This window comes from Castor canadensis, chromosome 3 (genome assembly GCF_047511655.1).
Source record: "Castor canadensis chromosome 3, mCasCan1.hap1v2, whole genome shotgun sequence".
NCBI classification, from domain to species: Eukaryota; Metazoa; Chordata; class Mammalia; order Rodentia; family Castoridae; genus Castor; species Castor canadensis.
Window position 1 is genome coordinate 38,517,681 of NC_133388.1, and position 19,466 is coordinate 38,537,146.

The 19,466-nt window shown below is 42.1% G+C and overlaps 1 protein-coding gene across 1 annotated transcript; it reads left to right on the plus strand.

Moving 5' to 3' along the window:
* Positions 1-310: 310 nt before the first annotated feature.
* On the plus strand, positions 311-19,097 carry Rdh11 (retinol dehydrogenase 11). The gene is made up of 7 exons (XM_020176513.2): positions 311-468; positions 3,519-3,637; positions 4,058-4,213; positions 8,411-8,515; positions 8,623-8,832; positions 12,060-12,249; positions 17,140-19,097. Exons 1-7 carry the CDS (start codon positions 401-403, stop codon positions 17,240-17,242), a joined length of 951 nt encoding a protein of 316 aa, XP_020032102.1. The 5' UTR covers positions 311-400; the 3' UTR covers positions 17,243-19,097.
* Positions 19,098-19,466: the final 369 nt, after the last annotated feature.

Genomic DNA, 19,466 nt, shown 5'->3' on the forward strand with positions numbered 1-19,466 from the left:
CGCTTAATACTCCACCTCCAGCAGGAACAATGAGGTAACTTCGTAACCACGATTGAGGAAAACTGAATTTGGCTCTGGGAGCTAGAGAACTGGGGTGGCTTTCGCAAGGAGCTCTGGTAGCCAGAGGGCCACTGGGGGTTGCTGGCTGGACGATCCCATAGGTCCCGGGCCTTGGACAGTTGGAGATTTGTCGTGCATGTGTTGCGTGGTTCAACCGCTTGTGTGCCTGGAAAGCAGCTCCCCTACTGTAGCCCTCCAGGCGGCCCCAAGCCCTGGACTACACTTCCCAGAGGGCCTTGTTCCCGGGCTGGCGCGACTGAACTAGGGCGTGTCTAGAAGAAGCCATAGTCCACTAGCAGTAGTGGGGCATTTTCGTCCGCTGCGCTGCCTCCCTGCAAAAATGGTGGGGCTCCTGCTCCTGCTGCTCCTTCTCCCCTTCGTCCTGTATGTGGCCGCGCCCCAAATCAGGTCTGTGCAAATGTATTGCTTTCTCTTGAGAAGTCTTTTCGGGGAGGGCATGTGTCCTCACTTCCTTCAAAAGGACTAGGAAAACTCGCCTGGAAGGGGGATCCCCTAAGATGGCCGTGAGACCCAGAGTTGAGGGGGTTGCAGGGAGGTGCATGTGTCCTGGATGTGGGGAGGGCGAGATCCTAGGTCCCAAGCGGTGGTGCAAGGGCTGCAGCTCCGAGCATCCTGCTTGCCCTCTCCTGATCCCCTTTTTTGTCTAGCATCACCTGCCCCCGACTCCAGGGAGCCCCTAGTCGTGGCTCCCTCAAACGCTGAGTTTACAACTTGGCGGGCTTCAGACCCTACAATGGATGTGGCCCCGAACACTGTTTCCCCATTTATTCCCACGCTTTGAACCAGCTCAGTCTAGCTTCTTGCGTCCAACCTTTGCGATGCAAAGGAGCCGTTCTGCTTTTTGCTGTCTGAAACCGATGGAAATCGTGATGTTTGTAGCCCCATTGCGTGCTGTCTTGGATTCGCTCTTTCTCTGGGCAAGGCGTGAAGGAGAGATGTGAAGAGGAGGAGTGACTGTGAGCTCCATCCCGCCCTCGGAGCGGGCACATGTCGGGGTGGATCTGAGTTAAACCCCGAAGAGCGGAGAAAGAGGGCAGGGAGAATAGGGTGGGACTAGGGGTGAGGGTGGGGTCTCCTCACCAGGTGTCAGGTTAGCCAAGGCCGGCAGATCTGTCTCCCCTGAGAATCAGCAGCCAGGGGCACAATGGGTAACCCGCTGATTGGTGCTGTGTAAATCACCAGTAGTGACGGTGAGCCAGTGACTGAAGAGACCCAGTGCTTCCGCAGGGCGCGTGGTCATGGTTCCAAGTAAATCTGAAGCTGTGCCAGGTCCGCATCTATTAGTTCTTACTATAGGAAGATTGATCTAGCAAGGCTGGCCTGCCTACCTCCAGCCCTTCCTCTCTTCCACTTTCCTTCCTTCCTTTTCATTTTCTCTTCTCTCCATGGTGACCCTCTTCCAATTGTATATTTTTTTTTCCTGAATACTCACTACTCCCTCTTGTAAGGCACACATGGGTGTCACACTCACATGAAAGCACAAATTTTTATCCATTTTCAGGATCCTCTTATGCAGGAAATCTCAATGAAAAGTTGAACCAGAACCGAAACTAGTGCTCACACCTCAGTGGGATTTTTCTGAGAAAGATTATACTGCTTAGGGCTTTATCCCCAACGTGACCTCGCTGGATCTTTATAGTGGAATTTTCTCTTTCATCCCTGCAGGGTAAGGAGAATAAAGAGCAAAGTTCAGGTCCTTCCTGGAGCTCAAGCTAAAGGGATGTGAAAAACAGAGCCAGAGGTCTTGTCCTCTCTGGAGGGTGGCTTAGTCCCTGGGGACCATGAGTTAGTTAGTTTGCCTCCCTGTCAGCCTGTTTGCCCTGAACAGGTAGCTTCAGTGGCTAGGAGTTTGTACCTTACAATTCTAAGTTCAAGACGGGTGCTGGTAGCTCACTCTATAATCCTAGCTACTGAGGAGGCAGAGATCAGGAGGATCACAGTTCGAAGCCAGCCTGGGCAAATAAGTTCAGGAGATCCTATCTTGAAAATACCTAACACAAAAAGGGCTAGTGGAGTGCCTCAAGGTGTAGGCCCTGAGTTCAAGCCCCAGTACCCAAAAAAAAAAAAAAATTCCAAGTTCAATGAAAAAGACTGAAATGTTCTTTAAAAACTCACTTCCTTGCTGGTGGTTCATGCCTGTAATCCTAGCTACTCCAGAGGCAAGCAATCAGGAAGATTGCAGTCTGAAGCTAGCCTGGGCAAATAGCTTGTGAGACCCTATCTCAAAAATGTCCAACACAGAGACACCAGTAGCCCATGCCTGTAATACTAGCGACTCAGGAGGCAGAGATCAGGGGGAATCACAGTTTAAATCAGCCCAGGCAAACAGTTTGAGTTACCCCATCTCACAAAAAAAGGCTGGCGGAGTGACTCAAGGTATAGGCCCTGAGTTCAAGCCCCAGTACCGCAAAAAAAAAAAAAAAAAAAAGCCTAACACAAAAAGAGTTAGTGGAGTGGCTTGAGTGGCTCATGGGCCTGCCCAGCAAGCAAGGAAAAAAAAAATGCACCTCCCGGTCAACAGATTGTCTTTGTCCTAAGATTGTAGAGAAAGAAACACTCAAAGGACTGCTAATATGTATTGTACATTTGTTCATTTGGAGAGGCAGCATAGATTAGTGCTTAGGAGCAAGGACTCTAATTAGACGAACCAGTTCTTGAATCCTCACTCCCCTTTGTGCTTAACTCTGGTTTTCTTGTTTGGTTAGTTGCTTGTTTTTGTTTTTGTGATCCTAGTGATCAGACCCAGGGCTTTGCACATGCTAAGTATGGTGCTTTATCTTTGAGCTAAGTCCCCAGCCTGTCTTACTTTTAAATGTGTTAATGTGTGTGTGTGGTCTTTTTTTCTTGTGTTGTTTTGTTTCAGATTTACAAGTTTTCATAATTTTAGCCCTTTGAATTGGTCTAGCCATTCTTAAGACCATTAAATTCCAGTCATGGGCAGATTGACACGTAGAGACCCATTCTTCCCTCTCCTTGATTGAATCCTGTGATCTCCTAAGTCAAAAGTGTCTCATAAAGAGCTCAAACTTGTTTGGTCTTGGCTAATCAAATAATCATCCAGTTCCTGAGCTACACAGAACCCTTTGAAGCTTTGTCCTTATTATAGAATCACTTTTATACTTGAACAAGAGCAGAAAATTTGTTTTGTTTTGTTTGTTTGTTTGTTTGTAACAGTTTCTCACTGTATAGCCCAGGCTACTTTGGATCCTTCTGTTTCAGCCTCCCAGGCACTGGGATTACAGGTGTGTACCACCACACCAGATTAAGAGCTGAAATTTTTTGCCTTCTTTCCATCCTTCCTTAAACTTACTGAAAGACCGTAATGAAAGAAATGAAAGTAAACCTTAGTCTTGGGATCTGAAGACATAAGGAGTTGCAGGACTCCTCAGCTGCGTGGGATGATGAGGACCTGATGTGCCCTCCTCCTCTGTCTGCAGGAAAATGCTAGCCAGTGGGGTGTGTACATCTACCATCCAGCTTCCTGGGAAGGTCGCTGTAGTCACTGGAGCTAACTCAGGTATTGGGAAGGAGACAGCCAAGGACCTGGCTCAAAGAGGCAAGTTCATCTGCTCCCAATTCCTTCCTACTACTACTTCACAGCAACAGTCATTCTTACTGTCTCTACCCAGTCCTGGCATGCAAGAACACTCCAAGTACCCATTGATTTGCTAGTCTGAATTGACTGTGATGCTCTACATACAGTGGACACTTAAATATTATTGATATTTTTTCCTGATTTACTTAAGATACTTCTGTTAAGTAAGGGTGAAAATTCCTACTTATAAAAAAGAGGAGAAAATAACATTCAGAACTGGAGGTATGACTTAAGTGATAGAACGCCTGCTTTGCAAGTGCAAAGTACTGAGTTCAAAACCCAGTCCCACCAAAAAAAAGGGGGGGGGAGAAAGTAACATTGAACATCGGTATTACATTTCTAACACCCCTGACAATTTGCCTTTCATATGTTGGTTGACAGGAGCCCGTGTATATTTAGCTTGTCGAGATGTGCAAAAGGGGGAATTGGTGGCCAAGGAGATCCAAGCCATGACAGGGAACCAGCAGGTGTTGGCGCGGAAACTGGACCTCTCTGATACTAAGTCTATTCGAGCCTTTGCCAAGGACTTCTTAGCAGGTAAGTAGAGAGCCAGACACTATGTTGTGGGTCTCATGGACAACATGGCAGACTTAGTTAAAAAGACAAGATCTCTCTCTCTAATACATAGAAATAGTGGATAAAATATAGTCAAAAAGTTTTGGTACATAACTGAACTCATTATGATCATTGGGACATGATTTATGTCAAAAGGACATCCTTAGAAGAGAGAAATAAAAAGAGAATCCAAAAAGCTGTAACAGTAAGCAAGAGCTGAAGCCAAAAATTTCACCAGAGTATCAGAACTCAAGGTAGGCCCTTTAGGGCCTGGTGTCTGAACACCCATAAAGGAAAGGAGATGAGGCCTTAGGACCTTGGAACTGTGTTTATAAGGTTTAGATTAACAGAGGGACATCTGTTCATGGTATAGGGGCTTAAAAAAAAAAAACCTTGTTGGGAACCAAAAGCCACAGTCTGACAAGGTCAGAATCTGCAGATGCACCATGCCTCTATCATGGTGGGAAGGAACGCTAAATGGTTTCCCTTGACTGAAAAGAAGTTTATACTTAGTCAAGGACACTGGCAGTAAAAATACAGGATGGCAAAAACAGAAAGGTTGTAACTAGGTCAGAGTGTTTTGATGTTTAAGTCTCTTCCTCTTTTGTATAAAACTTGCTGAGAAAAATAAAATTTTGCAGTTGGTCATCAGCCTTCTGGCCCTCTCGATATGTGTTTTGTCATTTCCTTCCTGAGTAAGTGAGACCCTTTGTGTGTCCTGTCTGTTCATTCCTGCCCTGAGCCCTTTGAGGTCAAGGACCTCTGCGATCCTGGCAAAACCTGGCCACCAGCTCAGGGGCATGCTAAAGAAGCTTACCATCTCTTTAGGACCTGGATTAATATAGAGTCATCTGTAAGAAATTAGAACCCCAAGCTGGTATCATCTGGGGTTTGAAGTCATACCACTAAATGGTATAAGGTTCTTATTTATTTTTGTTACTTTATTTATTTATTTTAGCATAATCATCTTGACCTGAGAAATTAACATAGAAACCTGTAGTTTCTCATCAGAAGCAAATTAAAGAGCACTCTGTAGGCATATCCCCTTATCACCCAGGGATCTAGGCCTCCCAAGGAAAATAACTTCCACTGCTATGAGCTTGTAATCATAAACTGCAAAGCACATCAGGAAATAAACCATGAGAGAGTTGGCAGATTTTTTTTTAACTATGTGTGATTTATTTTCAATTGTAATAAAGTTTGGTCACATAGAATTAAAAATATAGAAACTGAAAACATAAGCAATCACATTTTAACTCGAGGTAATTAGTTTCCTTTTACACAAACAACAACAACAACAAAAAAGGTAGACATCTCTTATTTTTTGCCTACTTTGGTTTCCATTTATGTTGCTACTAAATGTTATTTAGCCTGTCTCTCTAAATGTTACACCATTCAGTCTCTGTCTTCCCTAATACCTGTTTTATCTATTTTTAATAATTTTTTTTTTCAGTTCTAGGTATTGAACTCAGGGCCTCATGATTGCAAGGCAGGCACTCTACTACTTGAGCCAGTCTACCAGCCCTGTTTTTAATAATTTAGTTATATGTGTATATGTTGAAAAATCAAATAATTCTATAAGGTTTGTTAAGAAAAATCACAGTTCTCATTAACTCCTTCCTAATGCCAACACTTTCACCCTGTTCAGTTGATTATTTTGTTTTGCCTCTATGTCTCTTAATAACTAAATAATATGCCTGTATTATTTCATGATTTTTCAATTTGAGGCATTATCTACTGATTTCCCCCAATACAAAAAGTAATGGTTTAGCTCTTCCCCTTAATTCCTTTCAATACACACCATAAGCACCCCATCTCCTGTTCTCTATAGAGTTCTACAGCCATGTGGCAACAGAAACACATTCTGAGAAATGCTGCATTAGGTTTAGTCTTTGTGTAAACATCACAGAGTAGTTACATGGGCTGGAGGCATGGCTTAAGTGGTAGAGCACTTGCGTATCAAGAGTGAAGCCCTGGGAGGGGCGGGGGTGGGGGGAGAAATGGCCCAAATAATGTATGCATATATGAATAAACAAATAAAAACAAAAAAAGGAGTGAAGCCCTGAGTTCAAACACCAGAACTGCAAAAAACAAAACCAAAACCAAAAAACCAATCAAACAAATGAACCATAGACAGTACAGCCTATTACACACCTAGGCTATATGGTTTAGCCTATTGATTCCAGGGCCATCAAGAACAAAAAATGATCCCAGAGTAAATCAAGCATAGTACAGTCAAGAGACATGTCAACACAAGATGTTGGCACAACACAGTATACTGTATTACAGTAAACTTTTATAAGTAGAAGTGTGCCATAAAATAATTATTAAAAGTTTAGTAATAGTCACTTATTAAAGTTATCAAGTATTATGTTCTGTGCTTGTTGTGTGTGCATTATTGTCTTAGGACTGGTAATGTAGGGGGTTTGTTTACAGCACCATCAATGGCTACAGTGTTACCAGACAACAGGAATTTTTCAGCTTCATTGTATTGCTCTGCAACCACTGCTGTGTGTGTGGTCCATTGTTGACCAAAAAGATCATTTTGTGGTATATAGCTATACACAGTAGCTTTTCTTAGATCAATTTTCAGCTTCTATATTGTGATTATGTAAATGCTATTTATAATTGTACCATTGTACCATGCAGTAAAATAAACTATGATTACTTTTCCTTCCTGTCATTTTTGTTTTGTTTTATTTACCTGGCTTTCTTTTTTTTCTTTTTCCTTCTTTTCTTTTCTTTTTCTTTCTCTATTCAGTACTGGGGTTTGAACTCAATTCCATGCTTGCTAGGCAGGGAAAGGAACATGTTCCTTATTTATTTGTTTTTTTTGTCAGTACTGGAGATTGAACTCAGGGTTTTCTCCTTACCATTCAAGTGCTCTACCACTTGAGCTACACCTCCAGCCCTGATTTTCTTTCTTTTTTTTTTTTGGTGGGACTGGGGATTGAACTCAGGGCTTCACACTTGCAGGCATTCTACCACTTGAGCCACACCTCCAGTCCATTTTGCTCTGATTATTTGGGAGATGGGGGTCTACAAACTATTTACCTGGGCTTGCCTTAAACTGTGAGCCTCCAGATCTTAGCTTCCCAAGTAACTAGAATTACAGGCGTGAGCCACCAACACCTGGCCAGCCCTGATTTTCTTTGTAGTATTTATCTAATTCAACCAAAGAATCTGTCTGCCTGTTTAAATCTTTAAAAGATTTATCTCATGCAGTTTACCAGTTTCATAGGCATAGTCTGTTTTCTCCAAGTTGTTTTTTCCATTTATTGCCTTTGTTCTTATTTTTCATGCTAAGGGCTTTTCTCAAACTGGTAACTTTTGTTTTGTTTTGTGTTCTACTTAAGAACAGAGGGTTAAGAAGCTGGGTGCACCCTCTGAGAGTAAGAATTGAGCTTGTTGACTCAGCTTTACTGCAGTATGACCAGGTTGCTTGTAGTTGAAAGTGCCCTTATTATTTTTGGGCTGGTTAGATTACACAGAGAAGTCTCTTTTAATCTCCTGACTGGAAGGTGAAGGCCTGGCCTCAGCCAGCCCCAGCTGATAGGCCTGGTACCTTCTCCATCAGATTATCTGCGGTGAGGCTCCCCAGTTCTTGCAACATGTCAACGTCATCACATTCTATTTTAGTTACCCATTTGGGCAGAGAGATAGTTATAGAACTTTTGAAGGAAGCTGCAAATTCAGCAACACCTGGTAATTGTTCTGGCCAAAGATCTGGCAAGGCATGGTCATGTTTTTCAAAACTTAGCAAAGATGCTTCCAAATGTGTCCCATCTATGGGAGAAGCCATGTTCCAACTCATATCCCGCAGGTTTCTTTTGGAACTTGAGTCCCAGAGGCATGGGGGCGTGCAGAAAAATCCTTTTTTTCCTATTGATTTGGATTCTTTTCCAAATTGGGAAGTCTTTCTAGTGGGAGAGGTGGACAGAATATTTCCCAAAAGCAGTAAGTAGCTCCTGAACTGGAAAGATTGGAGAAGCCATTCAGTGATGTAAAACGCAATTTTACCTTGTTGTAAAGGTGTGTAAGAGTCAGCTAACGTCACACCTAACTGGTGAAGGGAAAGTGAGGGAAAGATCGAAGTCCTGCCTCCCCACTTTCAAAGCCTACCTGAGTTGTGAGGCAGATTTCTCACATGTTCCATGTTCCATCTTCTCTCTCCTGTAGAGGAAAAGCATCTCCACATTTTGATCAACAATGCTGGAGTGATGATGTGTCCCTACTCTAAGACAGCAGATGGCTTTGAGAGTCACTTTGGAGTCAATCACTTGGGTAAGAAATCTGGCCTTACCACAAAGCTAGAGGGAACCTAAAGTTCTCCTTGGAAGACTTTACTCCACATTGGCCCTGAACTGTTGGTCCTGTGTATTTTCCAACAGGTCACTTCCTCCTTACCCATCTGCTCCTACAGAAACTGAAGGAATCAGCCCCATCAAGGGTGGTAAATGTGTCCTCCTTGGCACATCACTTGGGAAAGATCCACTTCCATAACCTACATGGTGAGAAATTCTACCATTCAGGTCTGGCCTACTGTAACAGCAAGTTAGCCAACATTCTCTTCACCCAGGAACTGGCCAGGAGACTGAAAGGTGAGCTTGGGAGAAATGAGTGTGGAGACATGAGTCAGTGGGAGGGAGCAAAAAAACCCCAGACTGGGAACTGTTTTCCTGAGACTGACACCTGAATAGAACCTCCTTCCATAACTATAACTGGGCATGATTTTAGTAAGCATCCCACACTGAATTTTTTATGTGACTGGGAACATGGAAACTCTGACTTTGCATCTGAAAGCTTGGTTTCACCATTTACCAGCTCTGTGACCTGCAGTAGGTAGGTTACCTAGGCTTTCAGGACTTAGTTCTTCCATTGTAAAATGAGGACTGCTTCACAGGTTATTATCAATTAATTCAGGCTTCACAAGAAAGTGCAAGGTTCTTTGTTTTTAACACTCATAGTGCTAATGATAGAAAAGAGGGACCTGAAGTGGCCCTAGATACCGCCGTCATGATAAAATGTACTGAAATGAGTGGGTGGACCTCTCCCTAACAGCAAAGGGTCAAATCAGAGGGAAAGTATGGCCAAGAAGGGGACTCTTCAGTCACAAGTATACAGACGTCCTTAGCATTGTCTTCTCTGTATTTCCAGTAAAGAGAAAGGTAATCTAGGCTAGACAGTGCCTAGGAGTTGAGGTAGGAAAAATTCAGGCTCTAGGAATCAGGCACAGGAGCTCCACTGTTGCAATGGGAGCATCTTACCACAATGGACAGCTGCAAGGTAAGAAGAAGGAAGCCGGTGGTCAGCTCAGCCCATACACCCAGCCTGTCCCCAAGGTATGACATCTTTTATCAGCTCAGGATGGATGAGAATAACTGATGATGAGAACTATCCAAAGGTTGTCAGGGAGCTAGGGTGGCCTGGAGGTGGATAAAGGAGTCTGGTGTGAGATCTGGGCAAAAGCAGAGTGTATGCTAGTGAGTTAACCTGATAATTGTGAGGATTAGGGGGAAAACAGCTGTGATGTGTGTATGTTGGATAGGTGTGTGTTTTTAGCCTAGCTGGCTTCCAGCTGAGATCCTCCTATCTCCACCTCCCAAGTATCTGGAATTAGAGGCATGCACCATCACGCCCAGCCCAGAACTTCAAATCTATCACTGTATCTTAGAGGTCTTTCTATGTAACACATACAAATCTACCCCAGTTCACTTTCTTGGTTGCATTATATTTCATAGTACAGCTGTGCCTTCACTTATTTACCCATCTCCTTAACGGTATCTAGATTATTTCCATTTTGTGGTTGCTGTTTAATTATAATTGTGGTAAATGTTGTGAAGAAGTATGAGGGAAAAAAAAGAAGTATGAGAGCCCATGGATGTTTGAGGGGCAGAGGGAGCTTACTCAACCCGAGTGTTCAGGGAAGACTTCTGAGGAAGGAAGTTGTAAGCTGAGCCCTGAAGGAGGAGTAGAAATTGAGTAAGTTGTAGGTTTGGGTGGAGTGAGGAGGCTGAGGAACATTCCATGCAGAGGGAAGAGAACTTCAAAGGTTTAAGCTGGGTTTGAGCAACTGAGAAAAGTCTGTGATGATACAAGTGGAGGCCTGAGCTGAGATCAAATCTTTATAGAGGACACGGAAAAGATTTTAGTGTTTAGTCTAAGAGCAGTGGGAAACATTTTAAATTGGAGCCTTTTAGAAGTGGTGGGAGAAGGTGAAGTAGCCAATTTCAGTAGACAAGGTGAGAAATGAGGTAGCTTGGATGAGAGTGGTGGAGACAGAGGGCAGTAGACATTCCTAAGAGATGTTTAGGAAGTGAAAACCACAGAGCTTATTGACTGATATGCACGGTGAGGTGAGGAATTGTCAAGGGGTGCTCCTGTGGGTCTGGTTGGGTGTGTAGGGAGCATTACCAGCACCAGGTTTGGGCTTAAAAGTAGATGTCTGAGAACTGGGGGCGTGGCTCAAGTGGTAGAATGCCTGCCTAGCAAGCACAAGGCCCTGAGTTCAAACCTCAGTACTGCCAAAAGAGAAAAAAAAGCCCATGCCCCAAAAGTGGATGTCTGAGTCTGCCTTCCTATGGATCTTCTAGGGTAGACACAGAGTGGGCAGTTGGAAATAATGCGGGTCTTCATTTGTTTGTGAAATCCACAAATGCTTGAAAATTCTGGTTTTTTTCACAAGCTTGATACCAAACTCAGTTGGCAGCAAAACCTCACCTATGCTAGAGAGATTGGGTTTTTGGCAGTATATGTGTCTGTTTTATATTACCTTTCTAAAATCAGAAGAAATCTGAAACATTTTTGGCCTCAAGGTTTCCATCAAAGGATTGGGGGCCCAAAATAGCATATGCAAAAGTGTCATTTAACTCTTAACATGCGCCAGGCTCCATTCTAAGGTCCTTTGCATCTATGAACTTACTTAATCCTCAGAACAATCTTGTGAATGCAATTATGATCATCCCCATTGTACAGGTGAGGAAGTGAGGTACACAAACAGGAGCTACACAGCTAAGGAGTGGGCAGCCTGGACACAAACTCCATGCTTTTCACCACCTCATTGTGCTGGCTGTCCTCAGTCTAGAATTCAAAGGAGCAGTTTGAACTATAGATAAAAAATGTGAGTGCCATAAAATTAGAGAGAGTTTAGTGAGCCAGGAGAATTCCAAGATTTAAAGTTTGGATAGCAAATAACGAATGAGGATGTCCAGGAAACCAAAACAAAGCTATCAGAAGGGTTGGAAAATCACAAGAGGTGTGGGGTTATGGAAGCCAATGGAAAAAAAAAACTTTAAGAAGGAGGGAGGGTCAGCAGTGTTAAGTGCTGATCAGTCCTGCTGAGAAACAGCCCTGGCCTGTTCATTGAAACGGTTAATAACCTCTCTGAGCTTTAGCTGCTGCTGCTTTTTTTTTTTTTTCTTTTTCGTTATGAGACTGGGGATTTGAATTTAGGGCTTTGAGCTTCCAATGCAGGTGTTCTACCACTTGAGCCACACCTCCGTTCCATTTTGCTCTGGTTATTTTGGAGATGGGCATCTCATTTACTGTTTGCCTGGGCTGGCCTCAAACTGTCATCCTCTTGATCTCAGCTTCCCAAGTACCTAGGATTACAGGTGTGAGCCCATGGTACCCAGGAGCCTTAGCTTCTTAATCTGTGAAGTGGAGTTATAAATTACTGTGAGTAGTGCTTGTGATGTCACCAAGGGCAGGAAGTGATGTCACCAAGGGCAAAGAGTTCCCATGTTGGGTCACATGTTTGTTTGCTGTCTTTAGCTATTGGTAAAACCAAATTCTGTTTTCCTTCTGTACTTGGCACCCCCACTCCCAGGCTCAGGCGTTACGACCTATTCTGTCCACCCTGGCACAGTCCAATCTGAATTGGTTCGGCATTCACTTTTCATGAGATGGATGTGGAAGCTTTTCTCCTTCTTCATCAAGACTCCCCAGCAGGGAGCCCAAACCAGCCTGTATTGTGCCTTAACAGAAGGTCTTGAGATTCTAAGTGGGAAACATTTCAGGTATGAATGGATATGTCTTTGAAAATGAGATTTTGTTGCCCAAAGGAAATAATTTGGATTTGTCTAGGATGCCATGCCTCTTTACAATGTCTTACATTAGAAAAAAGTTGCATTGCTTTTGTCTTTAATAGGGGAATTTGAACCATTCATATCTTTTGTGGTACCTACTAGGTTTGATTTTTTTCATGCCATCTTTTATAGTAATAATTACATTTTCTGTTTCTGTTCTTCTTTATTTTCTTTATCCCTTTTTGGACTCCTAGTTTTATTTTTTTACATTATAAAGAATTTGAATCTATATTTCTGTATTGTCTTCAGGATTGAAGTAGTACCCATGGACTGACTCCCTTCTTAAATAAGTAAAGACTATTCAAACTTTTTATTGTGGAGAATTTTGAACATGAGTAGAATAAATAGGATAGTGAACCCATATACACCCATCATCCAGCTTTGAAAATTAACCCATGACCAATACTACCTCATCCCATTCTCAGACCCTTCCCATGTTTTTATTCTCCTGTTGCCATTTACCAGCTGAACCTGGGTGATTGGAGCCAAAAAAGAATGGGGGGACTACCGAATCTGTGCTCAATAGCCACTTTAATGAAGCATACTTCTGCTTTTTATTAACTCCTTTTTTACAGAGAGCATTTGGTCAGAAAAAGCATGCCAAGTATTACGTGTCAAGGTTGCATTAGCACAGGAAGCACAGTTAAAATTAACTCTGTTATGTCTCCTTTAAAACGGGAACAGAGAAGCAAGAGAAGCACATGGTCAGCATAACCTTCTTATTTACATCTGAAGGACACGAAGCCATCTGGGAACCTTGAATACTGTCTTTCTGGACATCTGTCTTTCTCACAAGGCCAGATACCAACTCTCACACAGGCAAGGTCTGGTTCCGAGGCTTTTGCCTCAGTTCCTTGGGGCTTTCTCCCAAGGCCAGATACCAACTCACAGGCACAGTCTGGTCTGAGACTTTTGCCTCGGTTCCTTGGAGCTTTCTCACAAGGCCAGATGCCAACTCACATAGGCAAGGTCCCACTGTTGGCTCTGACATTCTCCTACATTATTTTAAAGAAAATTCTATACATTACATAAAATAAAAATTTTAACATGTTTCACTGGACACTAGTGGCTCACACCTATAATCCTACCTACTCAGGAGGCAGAGATCAGGAGGAACGACGCTCAAAGCCAACCCGGACAAATAGTTCTCAAGACCTATCTTGAAAAAACCCATCACAAAAAAAGGGCTGGTGAAGTGTCTCAAGGTGTAGACCCTGAGTTCAAACCACAGTAACACACACACACACACACACACACACACACTCACACACACACACACACACACACACACAAATTAACATGTTTCTGTCTCTACCTTTTAAGATATGGGCTGAAATTGTGCTTAAGCAGGAGAGCACCTGCCTTGTAAGTGCAAAGCCCTGAGTTTGAACCCCAGTATGCCTCCCAAATGCATTATTCATTTAATAAACAAGGGACATTAGAGAAGTGGCTGTAAGTAGCATTAAAATGGGAAAGAAAGGTAAACAGATGATGAAAAGCTTACAATGCCACACGTACAGAGCAGCCCCAGAAGTTGTTTCAGTAGGGAGACAGACAGAATCTAGTCTGTGCTGAAGAAAAACATCACTTGTTTAATGAATGAGTAAGTAATCCAATGAGAAATAGAGTTCCTGACTTAGGGAATGAAAAGGATAGTTGTATGAAAAGGGCCCTGAAGAGGCAGAATTTTTATCAGATGACTAATTGAGGTGGGGACAGAGGAGGATTTGGTAACCTGGGTTTCATGCCTGAGTGACAGGGATTGATGATGACATTAACTGAGACAGTAGACACAGAAACATAACATGTGTGACTTAAGGTTCTAGAATTCTAAAGTAGTAGACATGAACTCTGGCTAACTTAGACAAGGAGATTTACTACAGTGTTAAAGGGGAGAGGTGCTCCTAGATCTGAAGGGAGACTGGAGTACAGGCTTAGAACCATCAGTCTGGCTGGGTACTGCTGCCAGAGTGAGCCAACACCAGCATTGTTCAGTCCTCAGGGAGGAAGCATTGGTCAGAATGATACCAGGTTGCTGTTGCCAGAAGATGGAGTAGATATGCATTTGGAGTGGCAGTTTTGTACTGCATAATAAACCTGGCTCTATACATGTCTGGTGTGATAAAACACCATGACATGCTACATGTAGAAACATGTAGCAGACAGTTGGAAATGTGGGTCTGAAATTCAAAAGGTAGATTTATATAGTTCAGTACACTGGAATGATTTTTCCAAGAATAACTAGATTCTTCTACCCATGAGATTTAAAAAAAAAAAAGGAAAAAAACAAAAAAAAATCCCAAAAACCTTTATCCTAGTTTTAACTGAGTGGTCTAAAGAAAGTAATCATCAAATTCCTGAGTTAGTAATTATTGAATTGACTTTTATTTATTTATTGTGGTACTACGGTTTTGAACTCAGGGCCTCATGCTTGTTGTGCAGGTTCTCTGCCACTCTGCCAGCCCTTTTTTGTGTTGGGTATTTTTGAGATAGGGTCTCTTGAACTCTTTGCCACAGTTGGCCTCTAACCATGATCCTCTTAGTCTCTGCCTTCCAAGTAGCTAGGATTACAGGTGTGAGTCATCGGCACCCAGCCTGGTTTGACTTTTGAAGGACCTTTCTCATGCCATGATTGTTAATTTTACTTCATTGTGAAGATCCAACAGCAAACCTGTAGACCACTCTTGAGAAATGAACATAAAAGTCTGTTTTGATTAAAGCCTTAGAAGTTTTGCACTAGATTTTCTTTTTTGCTTATTTTTGCTGATCTGCTTTCTCTCTGTCTTTTAAGGATTTGCCTATCCGGACATTTAATGGAATCATATGAAATATAACCTTCCTTTTTTTTTTGGTGGTACTGGGGTTTGAACTCAGGCCTTCATGTTTGCTAGGCAGTGTCCATACGTCCAGCTGCAAACAAAGTCTTTTCTTTCACTTAGCATATTGTTTTCAAGCTTCATCCATGCCAAAGCAAGAATCAGTATTATGTCGTTGTTTTATTTTGATGGGACTGGAGTTTACATTCAGGGCCTTGCACTTGCTAGGCAGGCACTGTACCACTTGAACCATACCATCAGCCCTACTTTTTTTTTTTGAGACAGAATCTTGCTATGTAGTTCAGGCTGGCCTGGGACTTATGATCCTACTGCCTCCTGAGTGCTGGGATTACAGGCATATGTCACCACACCTGACTTTTAATTACATTTTATTGCTGAAGAATAGTTCATTGTATGAACATACCATGTACCTATAATCATCGACTTGGGCTGCCATAACAGACACTGTCAACATCCACATCCATGGGTTCCAGGTGTATGAATAAAAGTAATAGAAGATTGAAAATACTCAGAAAAAATGTTACATCTGTCTGTACTGAACGTGTACACAGTGTTCTTTTGCTCTTTACATTCCTTTAAAATGCCGTATAACAACTATTTTACACAGCATTTAAGTCGCCTTAGGTATTTGGTAAGACATCTGGAGGTGATTTAACGTGCATGGAGCGTGTGTGTGGGCTCTGGATCAGCACACCATTTTATGTGAGGAGCTTGAGCACGCAGAGGGGGTCCTGGAACCACAGACTGGGCAGCTTCAACAACAGATACTTTTCCCACAGTTCTGGGAAACTGAAAGTCCAAGATGAAGGGATAACAGGATTGGTTTCTGACAGAGGCTTTCTTCCTGGCTTGCAGATGGCCACCACCTCTCCCGTCCTCACATGGCTTTTCCTGTATGTTTACATGCCTGTTAACTCTTTTCCTAAAAGGACCCCAGTCTATTGGACTGAGACTGCACCTTTATGACACTATTTAACCCTGATTACCTCCTTAAAGGCCCTGTCTCCAAATATAGTCAAATTAGGGATTTAAGGCTTCAACAGGTGAATTTTAGCATGACAATTCAATTCCTAACAATTGTCACAAATCAATTGTCCATAAATGCAGGAATTTACTTTGCTCTTTTAATTCTGTTCCATTCATTTATGTGTCTTATATTTATGCCAGTTCCACACTATCTTCATTACTGAAACTTTGTAGTGAATTACAAAGCCTTTTACCTATTTTAATTTTTTACCAAAATTCTATTGGAATTACCAACACCATGACCATGCTGGAAATATAACCACGCTGAAGTAGCTGTTACTCTAGTATTTCAATACAGCAAGAAGCCCTCACTGGCTGCCAGTCCCTTAATCTTTGACCTCCCAGCCCATAAACATGAACTAATAAATTTCTGTTCCTTATAATTACCTAGGCTGTGGTGTTGTTAAAGCAACACAAAGTAGAAAAAGCACTGGGTACTTGTTACTGTTTCTTTTTTGCTATCCTCTTCCTTCTTTTGTGGTTACAAAACTGGCTTGTCACAGGAATTTAAAAAGTTTTAACTGCAGGTAGTCATGTTTTTTTGTTTTTTTGTTTTTTTAACCACTCCACATATCTATGACCTTAGTGGCATGACACTGTCTTAAGGCCCTGTAGAGTGGACCTTATGAACTTACTGAAGCGTTTTCAGATGGCAGCACTGTCACTGAAGTTAAACGTATACATATAAAGGAGATATAAAGATCAAATGAGGCACATTGTACGTCAAATGATATTCTGGTCAGAAGTGGTATAATAAGACCTAAAATGGAATTCTATTTTCTCAAGGGTAAAGAAACATTAGAGAATGAAGAAATAGGCCAGCACTGGCCCTGTAAAGTACCTGGAGAACAAGTGATCCCTTGGTTGTTTTGGGTTTTTTTCCTGTCTTATTCTTTATCCTAGGCAGAGAGCAGACTTCCTTCTTAACCCTCTGTATAACCCTCTCTTTCCTTTTCAGTGATTGCCATGTGGCATGGGTCTCTTCCCAGGCTCGAAATGAGACAATAGCAAGGCGACTATGGGACGTCAGCTGTGACCTGCTGGGTCTCCCAATGGATTGATAGATGATGGCACTTGAAGCCGAAAGAAGGATGCAGCAGACGATGCAATAGTCCCTGTTGAAATGATTCTCCTTCAAGGTGACCGAGACCTTGAGTACAAAGAGCAGAATCTTCCAGCCTTGCCTGCTTCACGTTAAATCCCTCTACACTGCCAGATTCGACCAGACTTACTTTGTTCCTGTTACTGCCAGAATTTCTAGCCACTCATTGGAGAAGACAGCCCTCATGTGACCTGCACAGCTCATATTTTCCTTCTGAAACCTCCTCCCTAGAAGAATTGAACCTCTGGAAGGGTTGAAGTATGGGATCATGGACTAGGTTCTTCCCTCTTTGTTCACAACATAGTTGTTCTTCCCAGCCACCCCATCTTTATTTCAACAGGGCCTCAGTCACCCTGCAACTTCAGCTGAGCCCCACAAGTCATAGTGGCTTGGCTCAAGAGCAGGGCTTCATGGCACCAAATCAGGATTCTTTCAGGAAACTTCACTGAATCTGGATTGTGTCCTGGCCTCACCCAGACAACTAAAGCTACTGCTGTTGAGACACTTTCCTCTGTCTAGACCACAGAGGAACTTCCTTTTTCTAAGAAGTTTGTAGAATTTGGGGGAGGACAGAAACAAAAATAAAGCTAAACTGTCATTTTCCTGCTGTTTCTCAGACTAGTAAGAAGGTAATAAGAGGAGCACTATGAAAAGATGGGCCACTTGGCTTCAGTTACTAAACCCATTCACATGGAGACCTCCTTTTTGTGCCTTAGTTTCTCTTACAAAACCAGAAGGGGAAAGGAAAGGCATTTTGGTAATTGTCATTGTTGTTATCTTTGTGTGTCGACTTGTGTATTTTGCAGTTGGGAGTATTTTCACAAAATTCTTAATAGCTACAAAGAAACAGTAAGACCCAAAGAAACAGTAAGATTCTAGGGCAGATAAGTGATCAGAGATGGAGCAAGCCAGTGTCATGGAGTCTTCCATATAATTTAATTGCAAGGGGAAGCAGCTCATATGTAGATCACTCACCAAAAAGCACATGGTAGCGGGGAGAAGTTAAAAAAAAAAAATTCTGGCAGCTAGTGCATGAAATGAAGCAACTGGAAGGCAGCAATATACAGCTTTAGAAAAATGAAGGATGTGCACCCCAGTTAGCAAGACAGATGAAGTTACTGTTCCAGTCACCAATCAATGTGGCAAAACACAAAAACCTTTTTTTTTTGGCAGTCCTGCTGGAGTTTAACTCCAGGCCTTTTCTTTCTATGCAGGTGCCCTGCCACTTTAGCCATACTCCATGCCCTCCAATTCTTTATTTAGGAAAATTATCCTAAGAACTGTTACCAATAATTACAGTCAATTTAATAATCTTTCAGGACATTTCTTACATTATCTTAAGATTAAGCCAATTTTTAATATATTTTTTTGTGGTGCTGGGATTTGAACTCAGGGTCTCACGTTTGCTAGACCAGTGCTCTTACTGCTTAAGCCACTCTGCCAGTCCTCTTAACAAGATTTAAGATGTCAATTTAGGGACAAAGGGGCACAGCTCAGTGATTTCCTGGCATGTGTGAGGGGCTGGATTTATTCGATTCCTTGCACTGCAAAAGAAAATGATAAAATGTCAACTTACTAAAATTCTATGTTTTATATTTGGAGAGTTGTCATCAAAAGTAAAAGAAGTCTGGAATTGGAAATGTTCCCATCACTTGTTTGGAGTTTATGATTTTTTTTGGACTGACACATTTTGACTTTGGTAGGGAAGAGCTATAGGACACTGTCTTCATGTCTTGTATTTGTAAATAATCTTGTCAGACTTGTTTTGGCCAATAAACTATATATTTAGAAATGGTTTTGTGGGAAAATTGGAAGTTTTGATAGTGTTGTGAATAACTGAATTAATATTTTACCTAATTTATACTGAACTGCAGTTATAAACCTTTTGGTTGTCACATTTTTGTTAGAATAAAACTGTCAGAATTAAAAGTTTAATTGTAGTTTAAAAAGAAAACACTTACAGTTATGCAATTACTTCTCATCCTAGATGATAAATTTGTCTCAAAATCCAGCTACAGGATAACCTCAATTCATGCTATTAATTTGGGTTCTTTGATCATTTAACCACTCACCCATTTCCTATCTTTTTTTTTCTTTTTTGTGGTACTGGGGCTTGAACTTAGGGCCTACACCTTAAGCCACTCCACCACCCTTTTTATGTGATGGGTTTTTTTCGAGATAGG

Bases quoted from the DNA above. Each gene is read 5' to 3' on its own strand.
- Rdh11 (XM_020176513.2), top strand. From the start codon at position 401: ATGGTGGGGCTCCTGCTCCTGCTGCTCCTTCTCCCCTTCGTCCTGTAT. The intron at 4,214-8,410 runs GTAAGTAGAGAG...TCTCTCCTGTAG, and splicing joins TGCCAAGGACTTCTTAGCAG to AGGAAAAGCATCTCCACATT. The intron at 8,516-8,622 runs GTAAGAAATCTG...ATTTTCCAACAG, and splicing joins CTTTGGAGTCAATCACTTGG to GTCACTTCCTCCTTACCCAT.